At 37.1% G+C, this 19324-nt stretch overlaps 1 protein-coding gene across 1 annotated transcript in view; it reads right to left on the reverse strand.

The window, feature by feature from the left end:
* The window catches only part of HDAC9 (histone deacetylase 9), a gene marked incomplete at its 3' end in the record, with an annotated part of 936726 nt that overhangs the window by 282283 nt on the left and 635119 nt on the right, over positions 1-19324 (reverse strand). The window contains exon 16 of the mRNA XM_082846537.1: positions 14456-14505. Within this exon, the coding sequence (XP_082702663.1) occupies positions 14456-14505 (50 nt within the window). The remainder of the gene's footprint in view (positions 1-14455; positions 14506-19324) is intronic.

Below are 19324 nucleotides of genomic sequence, written 5' to 3' on the forward strand. Positions count from 1 at the left end.
CAAAGCTCAGGCTCTGAAAAGCTGCACGTGATAGAAATTAAGCTACCTGTACTGAAAGTATTTAAAAGGGAAAGAGAATGACTTAGAAGAAAAGGAATTTAGGCACAGTCTCCTTTATATAATCTAAATGCAGCTTGTTGATTCCTTTCGGAAATACTCCCAGAGTTAAATGTAATACTATTGTGCCCATTAACAGAACAAGTTTCATATGCACTGTGCATGGTTAATGTGGTACACGACTGCTCCTTGGATTCCTTGAATATTTCCCCTTGAAAGTTGGGAATCAAAACTCCTTGGCTACTACTAAGCAGTTTAGTAAGCTCTTGCTGCTATGCTATGCTGCTTCTAGGGCCACAGGGCATTTCTGAATAATTGAGTTTAAACTTTAAATAATGATCAGATGCCCCTAGAAACCTCCTGACAGACACCAGACTCAACAAAGAAACTGAGGTTTTTCATCATCGTACTTATTCTGTACCATTTTAGGTATGTTGTATAAAAGTTTAACTGTAAAAGAAATTCAGTATCCTTTCAACTTTTGCATTGCATCAGGTAAAGTGTAATTTTTAAATGAATCATCTATTGTGGACCAGACATTTCTGCATACAGCATCTTAGTAACTTAGAAATTATCAAATATTTTAAAATCACTGAAATTGTTTTAGTGTGGTTTGATTTCTAAGACATTTTAGCTTTAATATATCTACATAGCTCAGTCAGTTTTAAATTCTACATTACATATAATGGAATCTGCAAGTCAAATTTCTTATTTGTCCGTTTTGGGAATAGAATAACTACCTTTTATCCACTTAAGAGATATTTGAAAAGTTCAATATTTTTCTAGCATCAAGCCTCCACTCTTACAGCTAGAACTGAAGATTCCAGTAGATATTTTCTTTCTGGGAATACTGATAGCGGGGGTGGGAGTAGGAAAGATTCGAGAGAGAAAAACCGAATTTATTAGTAGATTCAGTGCAAGTGGTAGTAAAATCAAATTTATTACCCAAAGAAAGGAAAAAGGAAATATCTTTGGTCAGCATCTAAAGAAAGAGATATGGGGCAGTAAGGATACCTAGTAAGTGTTGGACCCTGTGTTAAACATTTTACAAACATAACTCAATTTATTCCCCATGATAGCTTAAAAAATGTATTATAGTCACTTTTACAAAAGAGGAACCCGAGTTTAGGAGGTTAAGTAACTTGACTAAAGTTACGTAGTTGATAAGGCACAGAGCTGGGATTTCAATCAAAGTCAACCCTAGACATGGATATTGTGATGGATTGAATTGTATCCCCCCTGCCCCACCCCCAATTCAAATGTTGAAGCTCAATTGTGACTATATTTGTAGACAGGGCCTTTACAAAGGTAATTTATGTTAAATGAGGTCACCAGGGTAGGTTCTCAATCCAATAGGACTGGTGTCCTTATAAGAAGAGGAAGAGACACAAGGGATGTGTACACACGGAGAAAAGGCCCTGTGAGGACACAAGAGAGAAGGCAGCCACCTGCAAGCCAAGGAGAGAGGCGTCAGGAGAAACCAATCCTTCCAGCACCTTGAACTTAGAGTTCTAGTTTCCAGAACTGTGATAAAATAAATTTCTGTTGCTTGAGCCACCCGGTCTGTGGTATTTTTTTATGGCAGCCCCAGTGGACTGACACAGATATGAACTTTAAAAGATATTCTTTAGAAAACCAAAATTCAAAAAGAGCCATGTACCACAATGTTCTTGCAGCTCTATTTACAATAGCCAGGACATGGAAGCAACCTAAGTGTCCATCGACAGATGAATGGATAAAGATGTGGCACATATATACAATGGAATATTACTCAACATAAAAAGAAATGAAATTGAGCTATTTGTAGTGCGGTGGATGGACCTCGAGTCTGTCATACAGAGTGAAGTAAGTCAGAAAGAGAAAAACAAATACCATATGCTAACACACATATATGGAATCTACAAAAAAAAAAATGGTCGTGAAGAACCTAGGGGCAAGACGGAAATAAAGATGCAGACCTACTAGAGGATGGACTTGAGGACACAGGGAGGGGGAAGGGTAAGCTGTGACAAAGTGAGAGACTGGCATGGACATATATACACTACCAAAGGTAAAATAGATAGCTAGTGGGAAGCAGTCGCATAGCACAGGGAGATCAGCTCAGTGCTTTGTGACTACCTAGAGGGGTGGGATAGGGAGGGTGGGAGGGAGACACAAGAGGGAGGAGATATGGGGATATATGTATATGTATAACTGATTCACTTTGTTATAAAGCAGAAACTAACACACCATTGTAAAGCAATTATACTCCAATAAAACTGTTTAAAAAATAAGAGAGATTCTTTATTGTTTGTTCTGTAGATCTCTTCTTAACGATATACCATGAAAGCTAGTGTTAAGTGCCGTGAGTGCAGGGCTACGGGTGTCTGTATCTTCAGGGTCTGACACATAATAGATGATTAATAAATTTTTGTAAAGGGAATAAATTAATGAATGAAAACAAATTCATTCCATAGTGATATATTTCTTGACAGTGTTCTCCTGTGGCTAAATAAAGATAAAACGTGACATAAAAATCCCTCTTCCATTTAGCTCTTGTATTACATACACAACTGAGTGAAGAACCATTCTGTTTTCCTCAGTCAGTGTCACACCTAGACCTGAAGCTTTCATTTGCCAGAATCAGGTGCCTCCTTTCCCTGGCATGGCATCCAGCATCACCTGGAGTTTCCTCTAGCACCCTGGACCTCTGCCGTCATGGTTCACCCCTGCCCCTCATAGAAACTTCCTTGCCCTGTAACTATTTGCCCAAAGGAGACAGACTGCTTATCTAAGTCTTAGTCAACCAGATCCCCAAGCATGTCACATTTGTCCCTAAGGAGAAAGATAAAGCACATTTCATTAATCACCTCTACTTAAAAGAAGTAAAGAAACTGAAGCACAGAAAAATTAAATGATTTGTCCATTCACGGTCATATAGGATCTTGTCACTCCAACTGTGGTCCATGGGTCAGCAGCATTGACATCACCCGGGTGTTTGTTAAAAATGCAGAACCTCAGGCCCCATCCAGTACTGTTGAATCAGATTCTACACTTCACAGTCAGAGAAACACTTTCCAAGTTTTGACAGTGTGGAGATTTGAATCCAAATATTCCAATTCCTAAATCAAGGCTCTTTGTCCATGTGCTTCATCATAGGGGCTTCTAAAAACAATGGCCTCCCCCTCATTTTTAGTCTCCTTACAGTGCCAGGATTCTAATGGTAGAACATCAGTTGGGTAGGTGCATCCTATGAGACCCCAGGGTTTTAGACCTTTGAAGCTTTTAAATCACACCCTTGAGACAGCAGCCTATTTATTCTCTGCAAAAGGAGAAAAAATTCGGGCCACACGTCAAAGTGGGGAAGTGGCCATTCTATAGACACAGCTGTCATTGATAACTTACATCATTACATTTGATCTTCACAATAACACAATGAGAGAGGCTTCATTATCCCTATTATACAGATGAAGAAACTGAGACTCACATGAGTGAAATAATTATTAACAGAGACTCTGCATCGCTGGTTTCTCTGACTCCAGGGCTGGGCAGAAGGACATATCCCCTAACATCATAAAACCTCTCAGGGATAGTTCTGCAGTCATCTAGGTAGCAACACTTCAGAACCTCTTGAGAGGCCACTATAACTCTGGGTTATCATCACTTTTCTCCTCCGTAGTATAATGATGAGAGACCTACTTCTGGGCTGAGGAGCTATGGTATTCTTTATTGGATTCTTCTTCAGTTGGCTCTGCAGCCTGTAACAATGGGTGTTCTCCCCTCTCCCATGTGATACAACATGCCAGCTCTTCGAATGTATGTATTCATTTCATGTTAGATGTTCTGCTGAAACCCTGAGACCTCTGAAATGGAGCTGGGATGGATTTATGATGACAATGGGTGGGTGAAACCACATGCTTTCTCTCTTTTGTTCAACACTGAGAGGAACACATGAATGACAGCCCGTTCCCTTGGGATCACTTGTAGGTTATAATGCCCACACCTTAGCTTCTTTAGTCATGGTGAGATGAAAAAGAAACAGAGCAACTACAGGGAGGACCTTCAGATTCCAAGGAAAACCATGGATATGATGAATGAACACTGTGACCAACATTCCATATGGAAAGAAGGCGTGAACTATTAATGCAGCAGCTGGAGGAGACAAGGGGCAGGCCATGTACGTTAATGCTCTACTACAAACCCCCTCCCAGTATGATCGACTGCTTTCTGGCAGCTCTACTGACCTTACATGTGCAATTTTTAGTCACTCTTCATCTTCAGAAAAATATCCCTTTGCTATTTGCGTGCCAAAAACAAGAATAATTGAAGTAACATGTTTGTTGTGGCAAAGTGCTACATCTTGAGACTCAGGATCTTTAGTCAAGATACTGGTGGACTAAAGGATTTGACAAATAATATATGGATTCCTGTGGGTTATGTGGTCAGTGAAGGAACGTGAGAGTTCCCATTGTTGCTATTCACAATTTCAGTGACCTGCTGATCAGTCCTACCAAGACTGAGTTAGAGCTACAGCCAAGTAATATCATGTTAGTATTTTCCTACTGCTTCTTTATTTAATCTGATGCACATACTGTGTAAAGGGTATTTCATAATAAGCTGATCTTTTTATTCACTAAACAATGCATGTTAGAGCCCCATTCCTACCAAAAGCAACTTAATAAAATTAACTCTGACTCAGTCGGTGTGTGAAATGAGATTCTCTCTAACCCACTCCACAGTGGTTTCCTCCAAGGCCAGAGATTCTTCAGTGGTCCAGTTAGAGTTGAAATGCTGTATACAGCTACATAATTTTTTACCTCAAATTAATGATGTATGAGTTCATGGATTTAATACTTTATAGAAATTTCAATTAAAAAGAGAATGTTTCTTGGCAAAAGGAACAATTTTGCTTTTCTTACGGTTAGGGTTATTCTCATTTGGGAAAGGAGTGCTGACAATCATGTGAGGTTGAAATTATGGTGAGTTGTGTGTGCACAGAACTGTGGTTAAGAGCTTAGGAATCAGGAGACTTCCATCATACTTCACCACCTACTAACTATGAGACTTGAACAAGTTACTCTCCTCTCTGAGCCTCAGTTTCCTTTTCTGTAGACTACAAAGCCTCAGTGACACAGTTAGTACTAAGTCTCCTGGGACTGAATGATTACACTTCGGAATGGTATAGAATCACTTTGAGAAGTCTTTAAAGATTGTTATAAAGGATAACAATGTATCCACAGTACATATTAGAGACCATACAAATCATATTATTTAGAATATGATAAAAGCATAAATAAACCAAATGGTTTGGGATGCATATCATTCTCAAATGTATTAGCCCTTCAATAGTCTTATTAGCCTCAATAAAAACAATGAATTAATGTATATGCTTCATTGCTAAGGTGCGTCATCACTCTGTATTTCAAGTCCTTTATTTTACTTATTATTTTATATTTAAAAATAAAACACGACCCAGTGATAATGATGCTGCTGGCCTAGGAATTGGGAGCTATGGATTCTACTTGGGGGTTTGGAATGATTAAGTCCTAGGAACTCTGCTGTGAACTGCCTACTATGGCTCAAGCATTCAGTAAACTAATTTATTTTAGTTTTGGATTTTGTAAGAAAAACTATGTGTATTGTTTGAGAATCATAATAGTTACACTTTATTAAACTTTCTGCCAAAATACTTGGCAAAGACAAATCCAGTAATGATATATCAATACTATGTATTAGATATTAGTTACAGGATGAATATCTGGACCCGAAGCTATCCAGGGTAGAAATGTGACAAGGGGAAAATATAAGTGTAGTTTTCTCACATCAAAATGAAAGTCTGAGGTGAGCCTGGATTTATCTGCATTTCAGGCTGCACAGCACAGAAGCTGTCCCAAAGATTCCTTTTTCCTAGGTAGTCTCATTTCCTTTGTCAACTCTAAATTTTTGTTGGAACTAAGGTTTTATGTTTTCTTGATAATCAGAAGTGACAATCAGTGATGTACATTCAAATTTATTCTAGTATGTTTTAATTTCTGAATTTTTGTTTCATAGAATCATAGATTTCCTGAGTTAGGTAGAAGCCTGAAGTTCATCAAATCCATTTACCTTCAGCAACTGCAGACTCTAAGGCGCAATTTTTCTTGTCTGAATGTTTATAATCAAGAACCACAGGCCAGTAAAAAAAAATGAACAGAGTAAAATGACAGAAAAAGGAATTCCAGAAATGAATATGTTTTCTTCTTCCCTACTACTGACACTACTTTGGTTGACATAGTTGCGTATGTCTTTTTTACAGGTGTTGTAGCCCCAAGTGTAAAAAACACATGTGTAAAGCTTTGATGATACCATTTCTAAGCTATCTCATTTTGACAACAGAAGAATTTTAATAGTTTTTTATATTCATTTTTACTTTAAATAAGAAAATGAAAATGAAATTTCAAAATGCATGCTGTTGTCGGGACTTCCCTGGTGGTGCAGTGGATAAGAATCCACCTGCCAATGCAGGGGACACGGGTTCGATCCCTGCTGCGGGAAGATCTCACATGCCGCGGAGCAATCAAGCCCGTGCACCACAACTACTGAGCCTGCGCTCTAGAGCCCACATGCCAGGATTACTGAGCCCGCGTGCCACAACTACTGAGGCCCGCGTGCCTAGAACCCGTGCTCCGCAACAAGAGAAGCCACCGCAATGAGAAGCCCACGCACCGCAACGAAGAGTAGCCCCCACTCTTCGCAACTAGAGAAAGCCCGCGCGCAGCAACGAAGACCCAATGCAGGCAAAAAAAAAAAAAAAAAATGAAATTAAATCTTAAAAAAAAAAAAGAAAATTAAGAAAAACCCATTAAAAAACCCCAAGATGCATCCTGTTGTGTTTAGCCATAATGTCAAAGCAATCGAAAGAATTTAATCACTGATGGCATGCTACAGTTAAGTGAATTAAGGAGGAAGTTAAGGTTTTCATTTCTAATTTTCCTCTTCCCTGCAATGGACATCATGCATTTAAAGATTCTATAAAATTTTACAGTTCGCAGTAAACACAGAGTAATGTATGTATGTCTATCTCTGTGGGGAATGTTGTCTATTTCCCTGCAACTATCATTGAGTATACACAATTAGCATAATTTATGCAATACTGGAAACTTCCTTTGTTATTTAGAAAGAATTTCCTGGCTTGCATAATATTTTGTACTATATTTTCCAAGTCTGGGGCAACATGATCTTTTTGTGGAATCCACAGCATGAAACAAAATTCTCAAAACAATTTCATTAAGGCCGCTTATCTGTTTTACTTTTTCCAGGTGCCCTGGGGTGTTCCTGCTAGTATCATTTGCATCAAGTTTAAAACTAATGAAAATCCAAATACAATTAGAAAGGGAGATGAGGAAAAGAGAGATTCCAAATCAGGGTGGATCCTCTTATTGTGCTGGAGGGAAGAGGATTGTGATGCGTCTTTGATAGCAGCAGTGGAGGAAATGAAACACTGATTGCAAGCCAGGTTTGAGCTGACCATTAATATGAGAGAAATCAACGTTATCCTGATTACTGCATGTGAGAAACAGATGCCATTCCCTCCTCTTTCTGCAGATGTAACAAAAGGCATTGTGCTCGCTTGGGATAACTGGGTGGGAATAACACATGATGCATATCCTTAAGATAAGAGGAAGGGGTTCCTGAATCATTATCAAAATTTCAGGAATATCCAGATTTTGGCATTAGCATTAGGTTTTGGTTCCGTTTTGTTTTGGCATAAGCATTAGGTTTTGGTTCTGTTTTTATCTGAGGAAAAAAATTTTCTACTAATCAACAACTGCTTAGTCCGTTTGTCAAAAATACGGTGTGTTATGAGAGCCTAAACAGTTAATGCCTGGATGCCTCCCCGCTACTCCACAGTTGTAACCCACCCCGAACACACACACACACACACACACAAGTTCATTCCTAATTGTTCTGGAATATTCAGCTTACAACTGCTGGAGTTAACCTCCACACCCCTCTTCTTTCTTTTCTGTTCTGGAAGCTCCCTCCTCTGTGCTCCCACAGCATAACGTTTATCCAGATCAGCCCACTGAAAAGGCTAGGAGCAATGGGAAAAGTAGTCTTGTCTCATTAGTCTTTGCCTTCCTGCTCCTTGTCTAATCACTGGCAACGAGCCTTATCTTATTTTTTCCTGCCCTTCACCCCTCTTATGATGGCACATGTTATGCCTCCTAAAATACTGATTTTTTTGTTTCGAAGAAGACCACTGCAAACAGCAGAAAAATGTATTAACCAAACCTTTCTGTTATGTTGAACTTAACCATATGTCCATAGATTTGGTCATAAAATAAATCATTCCTTGATATTATAATACATTATCATTCCTTGATAATATAATATATGATAATATAATACAGAAAGCTGTCTTTGAAAGGCTTGCCACTGGAACTTTCTTTAATTGTCATTGGGGGAATGAATGTGGAGGACCAATGTGCTATATAATAAATGGGAAAATAATATGAAGTTATAAATGTAGTGAAAGAATAGAATTTGCTTCTGAAAATATGTGTGTGTGTGTATATATATATATCATATTTATATATATGTACATTTCATATATCAGAGGGGAGAGCTTACATTTTTAATTTGACGAAATTCAAGAAAATTTGACACATTTCATCCAAACCTGCCTCCTCTATAGGGAGTATAGTTAGTATATAACTAAAATGTCTCCTGAAAACCTCTAAGCAATTGAAATGAGCCTCAAATTACCTCCACACAATCACCTAATCCTTCTCCCTATTTCCCCCTCCCAAAAAATCACAAAAAAATGACATCTATAAGCCTCACAGGGTGCCAGATCTAGGTATAATCAAAGAGAATATGGACAGAGTAAAAGTTTGTAATAAAAAGCCAGTGTCATGTTCACGGACTGACTGAGCTGCTGCTGGAGAAGGTGCCTTGATTAAACCTCCCAGAGCCTCATTTTTGGCACATCTTTGACCAGTTAGGCAGGCCCAGATTCTGCCCATGCTCTGCAATTCCTCATTCCTCCCAGGGAATTGTTCTGCCTCTTCCACAGCTCCTCCTCCAATCAAGGGTCTGACACTGCCCATTGACCACGTTTATTTTTCTGCCTTTTGGCACTAGGAGCTTGTCTGTTGTAGGATAAAAGTGGAATTCTCTGCTGTCTGCACGGCTTTCCCCAGGGAACAGAGCATGAAACCCAAACTTATATATAAAATCATATCCTGTTTGCAAACATCATATTCCCTTTGCTTCTCACTAATCTGGTCCTGTAAACCCCAGCACAGCTTGAGAGCCCATTCCTCATCTAAACAAATGCCACAAGCCCCTTTATACTTTTACAACCATGTCAAAAAATAATATTGCCTGCCAATAGTGATGTGATTGGAGTTGCCTCCTCCGAGCCATAAAAGAAGTGCAGAGTCTGTTATCAATTTCTCTAAGTGTATCAGGGGAATTATGGGTCGATTCAGTTCCAAGTTATAAATGACAACTCAAAAGCCGCAGAAGCGTTTGAAGCTGGGAGCTGATGACGACATTATCATAAAAGCCTGCTCGTCCTTGCTTTTGTGGGTTTTTTTGTGGCCTATCAAGTGAAGAGGGAAAAATAAGGCTGAGAAATGACTTCAAGATTTCTTCACACAGCAGCAGGTCAGATGGCCAGGAAAATGATCACTATTTTTAGTGATATACCCTGAGGAGTGAGAACTAAAGTGGTCCGGCACTGGCTTTTGTTTCCAGAGTCCCTTAATTATCTGTTTCACTATATGACTACCAAGGCCCGGGATTTGGTAAAATGCTCTTTTCAGTTGGTGCATTTTCTTGCAGTGCAATCACACAGTAATCAGAAATGAGTCATGCCATAGTAACGAAACAAAATGAGAACCAAACACAAAGGAATTTGGAAACCTTGAGATTGTTGTCCAAAATGCAATTCTGGAGAGCACACTTTAAAGCAACTTATTACCGTTCACCCATTGAGCTACTTGACCAAATTATCACCTGCAATTTTACAGGAAAAGCTAATAAGAGGTAGAGATTTTTTTAATTTCATCATGTCCCAGGCAGACCCCTCAAAAGCCAATTAATCCATCAGCATTCAGTAGGTATAAATTAAACCCATCTGGTAGGAAGGTATATATTCTAGGCAACTGGGGTTTATCCCAACAACTGGGGAGCATTAAGTGTTTTGGAATTTAAACCAGTGGGTTCATCTTAGATAATATGAACCGGAAGAAATGCCTTACGACAAAAGTGATTTTAGTGGTTTCCAAGCTTGCTGGTGTGCCCCCATGTTGCCAAGCTGGGCCACTCCATGTTCATACTGGGTATCTTTTGTATACGTAATATGTCTTGGACTGTCCTGGAGGTAAAAATTTAGATGGATACAAATCCACAGGACCCAGAGTTTCTCTTAGGACTTATAACAAAACCAAAGATCTTAGGAGTCAAGATGGTTCCTGAATGTCTAAGAACACAATCTGATTCCTAAAAAAACCCCAAAACACTGAATCAAGCTAGTTCTCTAGAGCATCAACAAGCGTAGGTATACACAACACAACACATACACACTCACCTAGACCTACATAAACACCACCAGGAGACCTATAGGCCAATTTGAAAAACAGAGGTGCCTCTCTCCAGCACTTTCCAGCAGTGATGGAGTCAAACTAATCCAGTCTTACTCTACCTGCTTCTGCCTGTGCAAGCCAGATTTATCCACCACCTTTGCTGCCACCATACTGATTACGTGTTATTCTATGACACCCACTGTGCCAGAAGCAGCAGCCACTATTCATTCCTTGGGTACTTCTAAGAGTTTACTAGAGCAGTTCTTGCTAAAGAATAAGAAGTTTACTTGGTATGTGTTTAGCACAGTTGAGTACATGTATTTTATGTTCAAGGCATAGTAAGTCATAGGCACAGCAGAGGTCAGACTTGGGAAGTGGGTCCTAGTGAACTGTCCTCATTTCAATTCTGGATCATGAATTAAATGTACCTGTTAAGTGAGTGGGAGTTTGATGATCACCACTCTTTTCACAGCTTTGATTTCCTCCCCATTACCATCCCCACTAAGCAGTCATTAACTTTGCTTCATTCTTTGCCTCATTTGTAGGTAATCAGCCATTCTCTAAAAATGGCCACTTGGGATGTCAGAAAATAAGTGCAAAAACCAATGAAACCCATTTTAAAAGTCAGTAAATTCTCTGCTTTCTAGAATGACTCTGTAAGCTCCTGGCTTCACTGGAGGTTTGCAAAAAATGAGCATGGATTAATGTGGGATGGTGACTGTCCTGTCCTAGGAGTCAAAAAGCAAAGCTCACTGGTGAGCTGCCATCAAGGGGACCACACTACATTAGCCACACAGATGCACTGCTAGGCTCCAGGGGCTGCGGCTGGTCTGTTGAAGATGAGAGCGTTGGAAGGACCTAAAATGCTCTTTTGGAACTCCTCCACATGGACGTGCACGTCAACCTCATACCTTCAGCCTTTCAGCCTTTACTAAGTAACTTCAGCAAAACAACCTCACTTCTCTGAGCCTTCAGGTTCTCATCGGCGAAATGGTGTTAATAATTACAACTACGTTATAACGTTATTACAAATCTCAGGTGCATGTTGGTAAACTGTAAAGTCCAAATGGATATTGGTTGTAGTTGCCATTTTTATTTCTAGAAGGCAGAGTCACAGGTGAAGGAATAGAAAGATTATCCTTGCAAAATCTAGCATCACTAAAATGACAGAATTAGCTGAAAATGTATGGGATTTCCCTGTATAAAATTTAGTTATAGCAAAATATCACCTAAAACGTACTCAGGACTAGTTGTGTTCTTTCCTTCAATATCTAAGAAACTTAACTGACTTAAATTCCTTAGTCCTTGGAAACCTGATCTAGAATTACTCTGTCCTAACATGAGTTAGCACTCAGTTCTACAGGATGATGGCTTGTTACTGGTAAGGGTTAACTTTAAATAGATTGCAGGTTATAGGGTATGTTCTAATCATCCACAAAAATGCAGACATTTTTCTTCATACATTGTTGGATTTGAACAAATTTGTCCTTGAAATATGGTATAAATATCCTGGGTTAAAAAGGCTTTGTTAATTATTGAAGACAAAAATGGCCTCAGGAGGTTCACAAACAAAATGTCCCACAATGCAAAGTGCTTTGTGAAGTTTATGCCATTTTCACCAGGAATAGAATGCATATGCATACTCAGTATGACTCTACTGAAAACTGAATTCTGCTATGAAACTACGTTATAAACCCTCTCATATTACCTTTTCTCTAGCAATATAAAAGTCTAGCAAAGTGGCTTCACACAGGAACCTGTATTTAGCAGGGCCCCAAGTTTGGATTACTTTGGTATTTTTGCCATCTTGAAATTCTTAATAATTTCTGAACAAAGGGATCTCTATTTTCATTTGGCACTGAGCCCTACAAATTATGTAGCCATAATAACCTGAAGTCCAGCATAACTTTTACTGAGAAACAGCCTTAAACACAACTGACCAGATAAATCAAAGGATATATTTTTGGAATTTTATGTTATTTAAAAGCAGTAAACAGAAACAATTCCATTTACCATCACATCAAAAAGAATAAAATACCTAGGAATAAACCTACCTAAGGAAGCAAAAGACCTGTACTCAGAAAACCATAAGATGCTGATGAAAGAAACTGGAGATGACACAAACTGATGGAGAGATATACCATGTTCTTGGATTGACAATTGGAATATTGTCAAAATGACTATACTGCCCCAAACAATCTACAGGTTAAATGTAATCCCTATCAAATTATCAATGGCATTTTTCACAGAATTAGAAGAAAAAACTTCACAACTTGTATGGAAACACAAAAGACCATGAACAGCCAAAGCAATCTTGAGAAAGAAAAACAGAGCTGGAGGAATCAGGCTGCCTGACTTCAGATTATACTACAAAACTACAGTCATCAAAACAGTATGGTACTGGCACAAAAACAAATATAGATCAATGGAACAGGATAGAAAGTCCAGAGATAAACCCATGCACCTGTGGTCACCTAATCTATGACAAAGGAGGCAAGACTATACAATGGAGAAAAGACAGACTCTTCAATAAGTGGTGCTGGGAAAACTGGACAGCTACATGTAAAAGAATGAAATTAGAACACTCCCTAATACCATACACAGCAGTAAACTCAAAGTGGATTAAAGACCTAAATGTAAGACCAGATACTATAAAACTCTTAGAGGAAAACAGGCAGAACACTCTTTCACATAAATAGCAGCAAGATCTTTTTGGATCCACCTCCTAGAGTAATAAAAATACAAACAAAAATAAACAAATGGGACCTAATGAAACTTCAAAGCTATTGCACAGCAAAGGAAACCATAAACAAAATAAAAAGACAAATGACAGAATGGGAGAAAATATTTGCAAACGAAGCAACCAACAAGGGATTCATCTCCAAAATATACAAACAGCTCATGCAGCTCAATATCAAAAAAATAAACAACCCAATGGAAAAACTGGCAGAATATCTAAATAGACATTTATCCAAAGAAGATGGTCAAAAAGCACTCAAAACTACAATGAGGTATCACCTCACACCAGTCAAAATGGCCATGATCAAAAAATCTACAAACAATAAATGCTGGAGAGGGTGTGGAGAAAAGGGAACCCTCCTACACTGTTGGTGGGAATGTAAATTGGTACAACCATTATGGAGAACAGTATGGTGGTTCCTTAAAACACTAAACATATGACTACCATATGATCCAGCAATCCCATCCCTGGGCACATATCTGGAGAACACCATTATTCGAAAAGATACATGCACCCCAGTGTTCACTGCAGTGTTATTTACAATAGCCAGGACATGGAGGCACCCTAAATGCCCATCAACAGACGAATGGATAAAGAAGGTGTGGTACATATATACAATGGAATATTACTCAGCCATAAAAATGAACGAAATAATGCCATTTGCAGCAACATGGATGGACCCAGAGATTGTCATACTGAGTGAAGTATGTCAGACAGCGAAAGACAAATACCATATGATATCGCCTGTATGTACAATCTAAAAAAAAAATGGTACAAATGAACTTATTTACAGAACAGAGTCACAGGTGTAGAAAACAAAGTTACGGTTACCAGGGGGAAAAGGGGGTGGGGATAATTTGAGTGACTGGGATTGACATATACACACTACTATATATAAAATAGATAACTAATAAGGACCTACTGTATAGCACAGGGGACACTACTCAGTACTCTGTAATGACCTATATGGGAAAAGAATCTAAAAAAGAGTGGATATATGTGTAACTGATTTACTTTACTGTATACATGAAACTAACACATTATAAATCAACTATACTCCAATAAAAAAATTTTTTTAAAAAGCAGTAAACAAACTCATACTTACCCCAAGTCCACCACAAGGTAATGAAGAAAAAAACTTTTGAGAAGAGTCACCTACACAGTAAGAAGACATGAAAAAATATATAAATTGGAATATAATTATAGTTTTAAAAATTTGGGGTGTTTATTAACACATAATATGTCACATCGTATTTATCATTTGACTCAGAAGGAAACTGATCAAATTTTAGATAGTTAAAAACTCAAAGCAAATTAATGCATATATTATTACATGTAGAGCCTTTTACCCCGCATGAACAAACACATACTTATGAAAGTTGAGTCTCAAGATTTTTTTCAACTGCCCTACAGGATGTTTATCACAATACCTTTTTTGTTTATAACTTATCATAAATAACTCAGCTGTTCATTACGTGTATCCTTCCAGTGTAATGTTTTGAGCCGCAAAGTTTATGAAATACACTGTCATTTTTTACATGCTCCAAATATTAAAGCATTTATTTAAGTATACAAACCTATCTTTAAGTTCTACTTCAGATATAGCTAAGACCAAGTATACTATAAACCTCTCCAACATCCACAGTTTTTTAAACAAATAAGTCACAAATCACTATAAATAGGATAACTTTTTGGGGATCTATATAATATACATATAAATGTATCTTTAAAGTAAATGCCAAAATCTTACTTGTGACTATCTTTTGAAATTGAAATTTTATGGAATTTTTAATCATTTTTGTTTACCTGCACTTTGATTTTCTACATTATCTACTACATGTATAGAGAAAACAAAAAATTACTACTCCTAAACCTCCAAGACTAAAATCTGTCTTGCAAAGTAATTAAAGGAAAGGCAGTGGGCATTTCTATATCACAGTTAAACAGCTCTGAAGTGACTCATATGGGTCACTCAGGAGATTCGTGGTAGAACCAGGTACAAACCTCCATTTCACTTATCCTAATTCATTTGTTCTATTGATGATCAATGAAATAAATAATGAAAATTGAAAACAGGTTTGTGATGGAATTCACATCATGTCAGTAAAAGTCCAAATAGATTTTACTGTCACAGAAGAAAGTTTATTTTGAAAACAATAAATTGTATGAGTTTTCACATGCAATTGCTAACAGATGGAAAATGATAAAGAAAAATGTAAGTGCAAATGAAAAAATAAGATATCTCGTTATATATAAGGAGCCTCACGAAAAAAAGATGAAAAGTCAACAAAAAAAATAAACAAATCATGAAAAAATATTAAAACTGGAATACTGACTTCAGTAAAAGATACATAAAAAATTTTATGGGGGCTTCCCTGGTGGCACAGTGGTTGAGAGGCCGCCTGCCGATGCAGGGGACAGGGGTTCGTGCCCTGGTCCAGGAAGATCCCACATGCCATGGAGCAGCTAGGCCCATAAGCCATGGCCACTGAGCCTGTGCTCTGCAACGGGAGAGGCCACAACAGTGACAGGCCTGCGTACCGCAAAAAAAAAAAAAAATTTATGGATAGCTTGGGGAGGGGTAAAAAGTTTTCTTAAGTTGTTCCTCATAACAAAGATATTTCTGTATCACTGAATATTTTGCAAGGATGTATTCATATGTCATATGTGAAATTAAAATACATAATAATGTATATTTTAATGTCTGAACTCTTCATTCCATAGTCAGTGAAAAAGGTTAAAGATAATATTACAGTGTACTGAAGTAATTTTTAAAGTAATCTAAAAAAATTCTTAAACTCTAAGGGAATACAGAAAATAAATGATTTAATACTTGAGGAGAATCTAGTTTAGTACTGTTTAAATAATATTAAACAACCAAATTAATCGATAATTTAAATTTAGTAGTATGCAAAAAATGTTTATTTCACTGAATTGACTCAATTTATTTTTTAATAATGTTATATTGCCTCACCCATGGACTGAGCTCTGGCTAGCCACAAGATAACGAAAACTGGTAGTAAGAATGACAGGAATATTAATGCTAAGGAAAAACCTCTCAGCAGAAATGACTAAAGAGAATGTTTGAAAAGTGTCACCTTACAGGGTCTGGAGTATTTAAAGAGATAAATGCTGCCCATTTTCAAATCTAATTATTTTATAAGCTATAGATGTCTTTCAACATACGAAGACTGATGGGTCCGGTCATAATGAACTTTTGTTTAAATCCTTTCTCCTAACTCCAGAACATAACTATCAAAAGTAGTAGTATCAATTAAATTCAGAGAATTCATAGAATTGAATAAATTTCAGTTTACTGTGTGTGTGCATCGACAACCCCTCCCTCACCATCTGTGTTGGGAGGGATCAGAGGAAGAAGAGGATGTGTGGGAGAAAAAGAAAGGGAGAAAGAGAGAGAAAATATCTTGATGGCTATGAATTTCTATACATTCATACAAGGCAGCTTCAATCTGGTCTTTTAGATACAAAAAACAAGCCACAAGAACTCAAACTTCACAAAGAACAAAAAACTGTGAAAAATTAAACTTTTAAAAGAATGGGATTTTTAACTGAGACCCTGAATTGAGGAAAATCGGCCAAGTTTCTGGATTCATGAGAGAAACTGATACAGTTCAGAAGCATCATCAAAGAGGAATTTAGTGCTCGATATCAAGACCTAGCAATGCAACATCCTTGGTTACCTTTACTCCTGTAGCTTGCACTCAAGGCTGACATCGTTGCACTGATCCCTGAGAGGTGCCTATGGAACTCCACATGTGTATCTAAAGTTGACTCTAAAATCATCAATTGTATGAATTTTATCTCACATTAAATATTCAGAACTAATGAGATAAATGGCCATTTGGATCAAAACTGTAAAAATTAAATAATTGGTACTTGGTGTTTTCATTGCATACATATTTGAAAAGGACTTCTGTCCAAGTTCTAAATTATGTATTAGAATTCATTTCTAAATCATCAAATCTTTAAATGATATGTGTGTTTTGAGAAAATCTGTTTTTCTCAAAAGTGTCAAATTTCATTAAAAAAAAAGTGGTATTGCCATGTTTCATAAGTAAGACAGTTCAAAGTTGCTGGAGTTTAAATTTCATTTCTTTTACAAATATGTCCTTTCTCTTAAAATGTGGAATAATGGAACATCTAAACACCTATGTGTAAATTTATCCTAACTAAATCCAAAGTACCTAGTCCTATGCTTAGGTTGAATAATAATTTGAGAGCTAGTTAAAAAATATAGAAAAGAAAAGAAATAGGGAAGGTTTTCTACTTGTTTTCTCTTAACTAAATTAACAATAATCAAAATGGACATAGCTTCCTATCTTTAAAATGCATCAGTATTTCGACCACAGAAGACCATGAAAGTTATTGTTTGGTTTACTTCATCATTTTGGTAAACTGGGTGGGATTATTAATTCATGTTAAAATAAGGACATTTATGACAGTATCCACAGCAAAAGAAGTACTTTATGTAAAGATCTGCATGTGCAGAGATGGATTCCTTCAACAGAAAGAAGAAAAAAACACACAGATTATATATGTTTAGACTGACTCACTGTCCTTTATGTTACTATATAACTTTAATTCTTTTTTAAAGAAATTTGAATATTTATTTTATTATTTTTTAATAAATTTATTTTATTTATTTATTGGCTGCATTGTGTCTTTGTTGCTGCGTGCGTGCTTTCTCTAGTTGCGGCGAGCGGGGGCTACTCTTCATTGCAGTGTGTGGGCTTCTCAGTGTGGTGGCTTCTCTTGTTGCAGAGCACAGGCTCTAGAGCACAGGCTCAGTAACTGTGGCGCACGGGCTTAGTTGCTCCGTGGCATGTGGGATCTTCCCAGACCAGGGCTTGAACCCGTGTCCCCTACATTGGCAAGCGGATTCTTAACCACTGCGTCACCAGGGAAGTCCATATATGACTTTAATTCTACTATACAAATTGATTTTCATCATCAAATTTTCATAATACGCTTTCTAAAAATTGAGTAATTTTTCTGTGTTCCCTTTTCTGTCAATTTCTCCCTACCTTGCATGCATGTACATGCACACACACACTCAACCATATACCTTTACTTCATAAATTTAGGGATGCCTGTCACTTGTTTTAAAAGGACAGATTTTTAGCGTGTTAATTGGTAACTGTTAATTTCCCCTTATAATTGCTTTCCAAGATGCCTGCGTACTACATGTCATACACTTGCTTTTGAATTGTTTAGGACCAGTTAACATAAAATCATTTTGAAATAATACTGAATTGCGTGAAAGAGTCCAATAATTTGGAACTGACACAATAGGTTTATTTGAAAAAAGGGGCAAGAAAAAGTCCTCAAATGCCTTTTTTAGTTAAAAAACAAAACATGATCTTTCTGTCATACATTGCCATGTCATGTATTGTTATTGCATTGTAAAAGATTATGAATAAACGTAATTAATAGATTGTTTCCGTTAAAATACGGTTTTGTCATGAACTTTCTTCAAAATCTATCACTCATATAAAGTCTATATAAAGCTGTGAAACATAAATTTGATTTTAAACTCTGATAATATTAAGATTTAAAATGCAATCTTACTATAAAATACAGTGTTCTAGGTGTAGCAGTAAGGAGTTTTCACTTAAAATAAGTTGTATTATACCCTTTGTCTGTTAAGGTCATAGAAAAAAGAACTGAAAGACACAAAATAAATGTGAAAGGTGAAGATAAATTTGCATAAAGAACGTAAAAACTATTTTTTTTAGTCTAAAAATGTAAGCCAGCAAACTCCACAGTGCATTTATTCCTGTCAGCTAAAACACAGTGAACAAATGCTATTCAAATAAAAGTAAACATCATGAAACTTGCAGTGTCATTTTTTCTAATGCGGGATTTTCTTCATCTACATTGACTTCTATTGTAAACGACTCATTCCACAGAGCAGTGCTGTTGGAAAAGCTGATTTTTTGTCTCACTGCTTGCC

This window comes from Leucopleurus acutus, assembly GCF_964270905.1.
Source record: "Leucopleurus acutus genome assembly, chromosome: 9".
NCBI classification, from domain to species: Eukaryota; Metazoa; Chordata; class Mammalia; order Artiodactyla; family Delphinidae; genus Leucopleurus; species Leucopleurus acutus.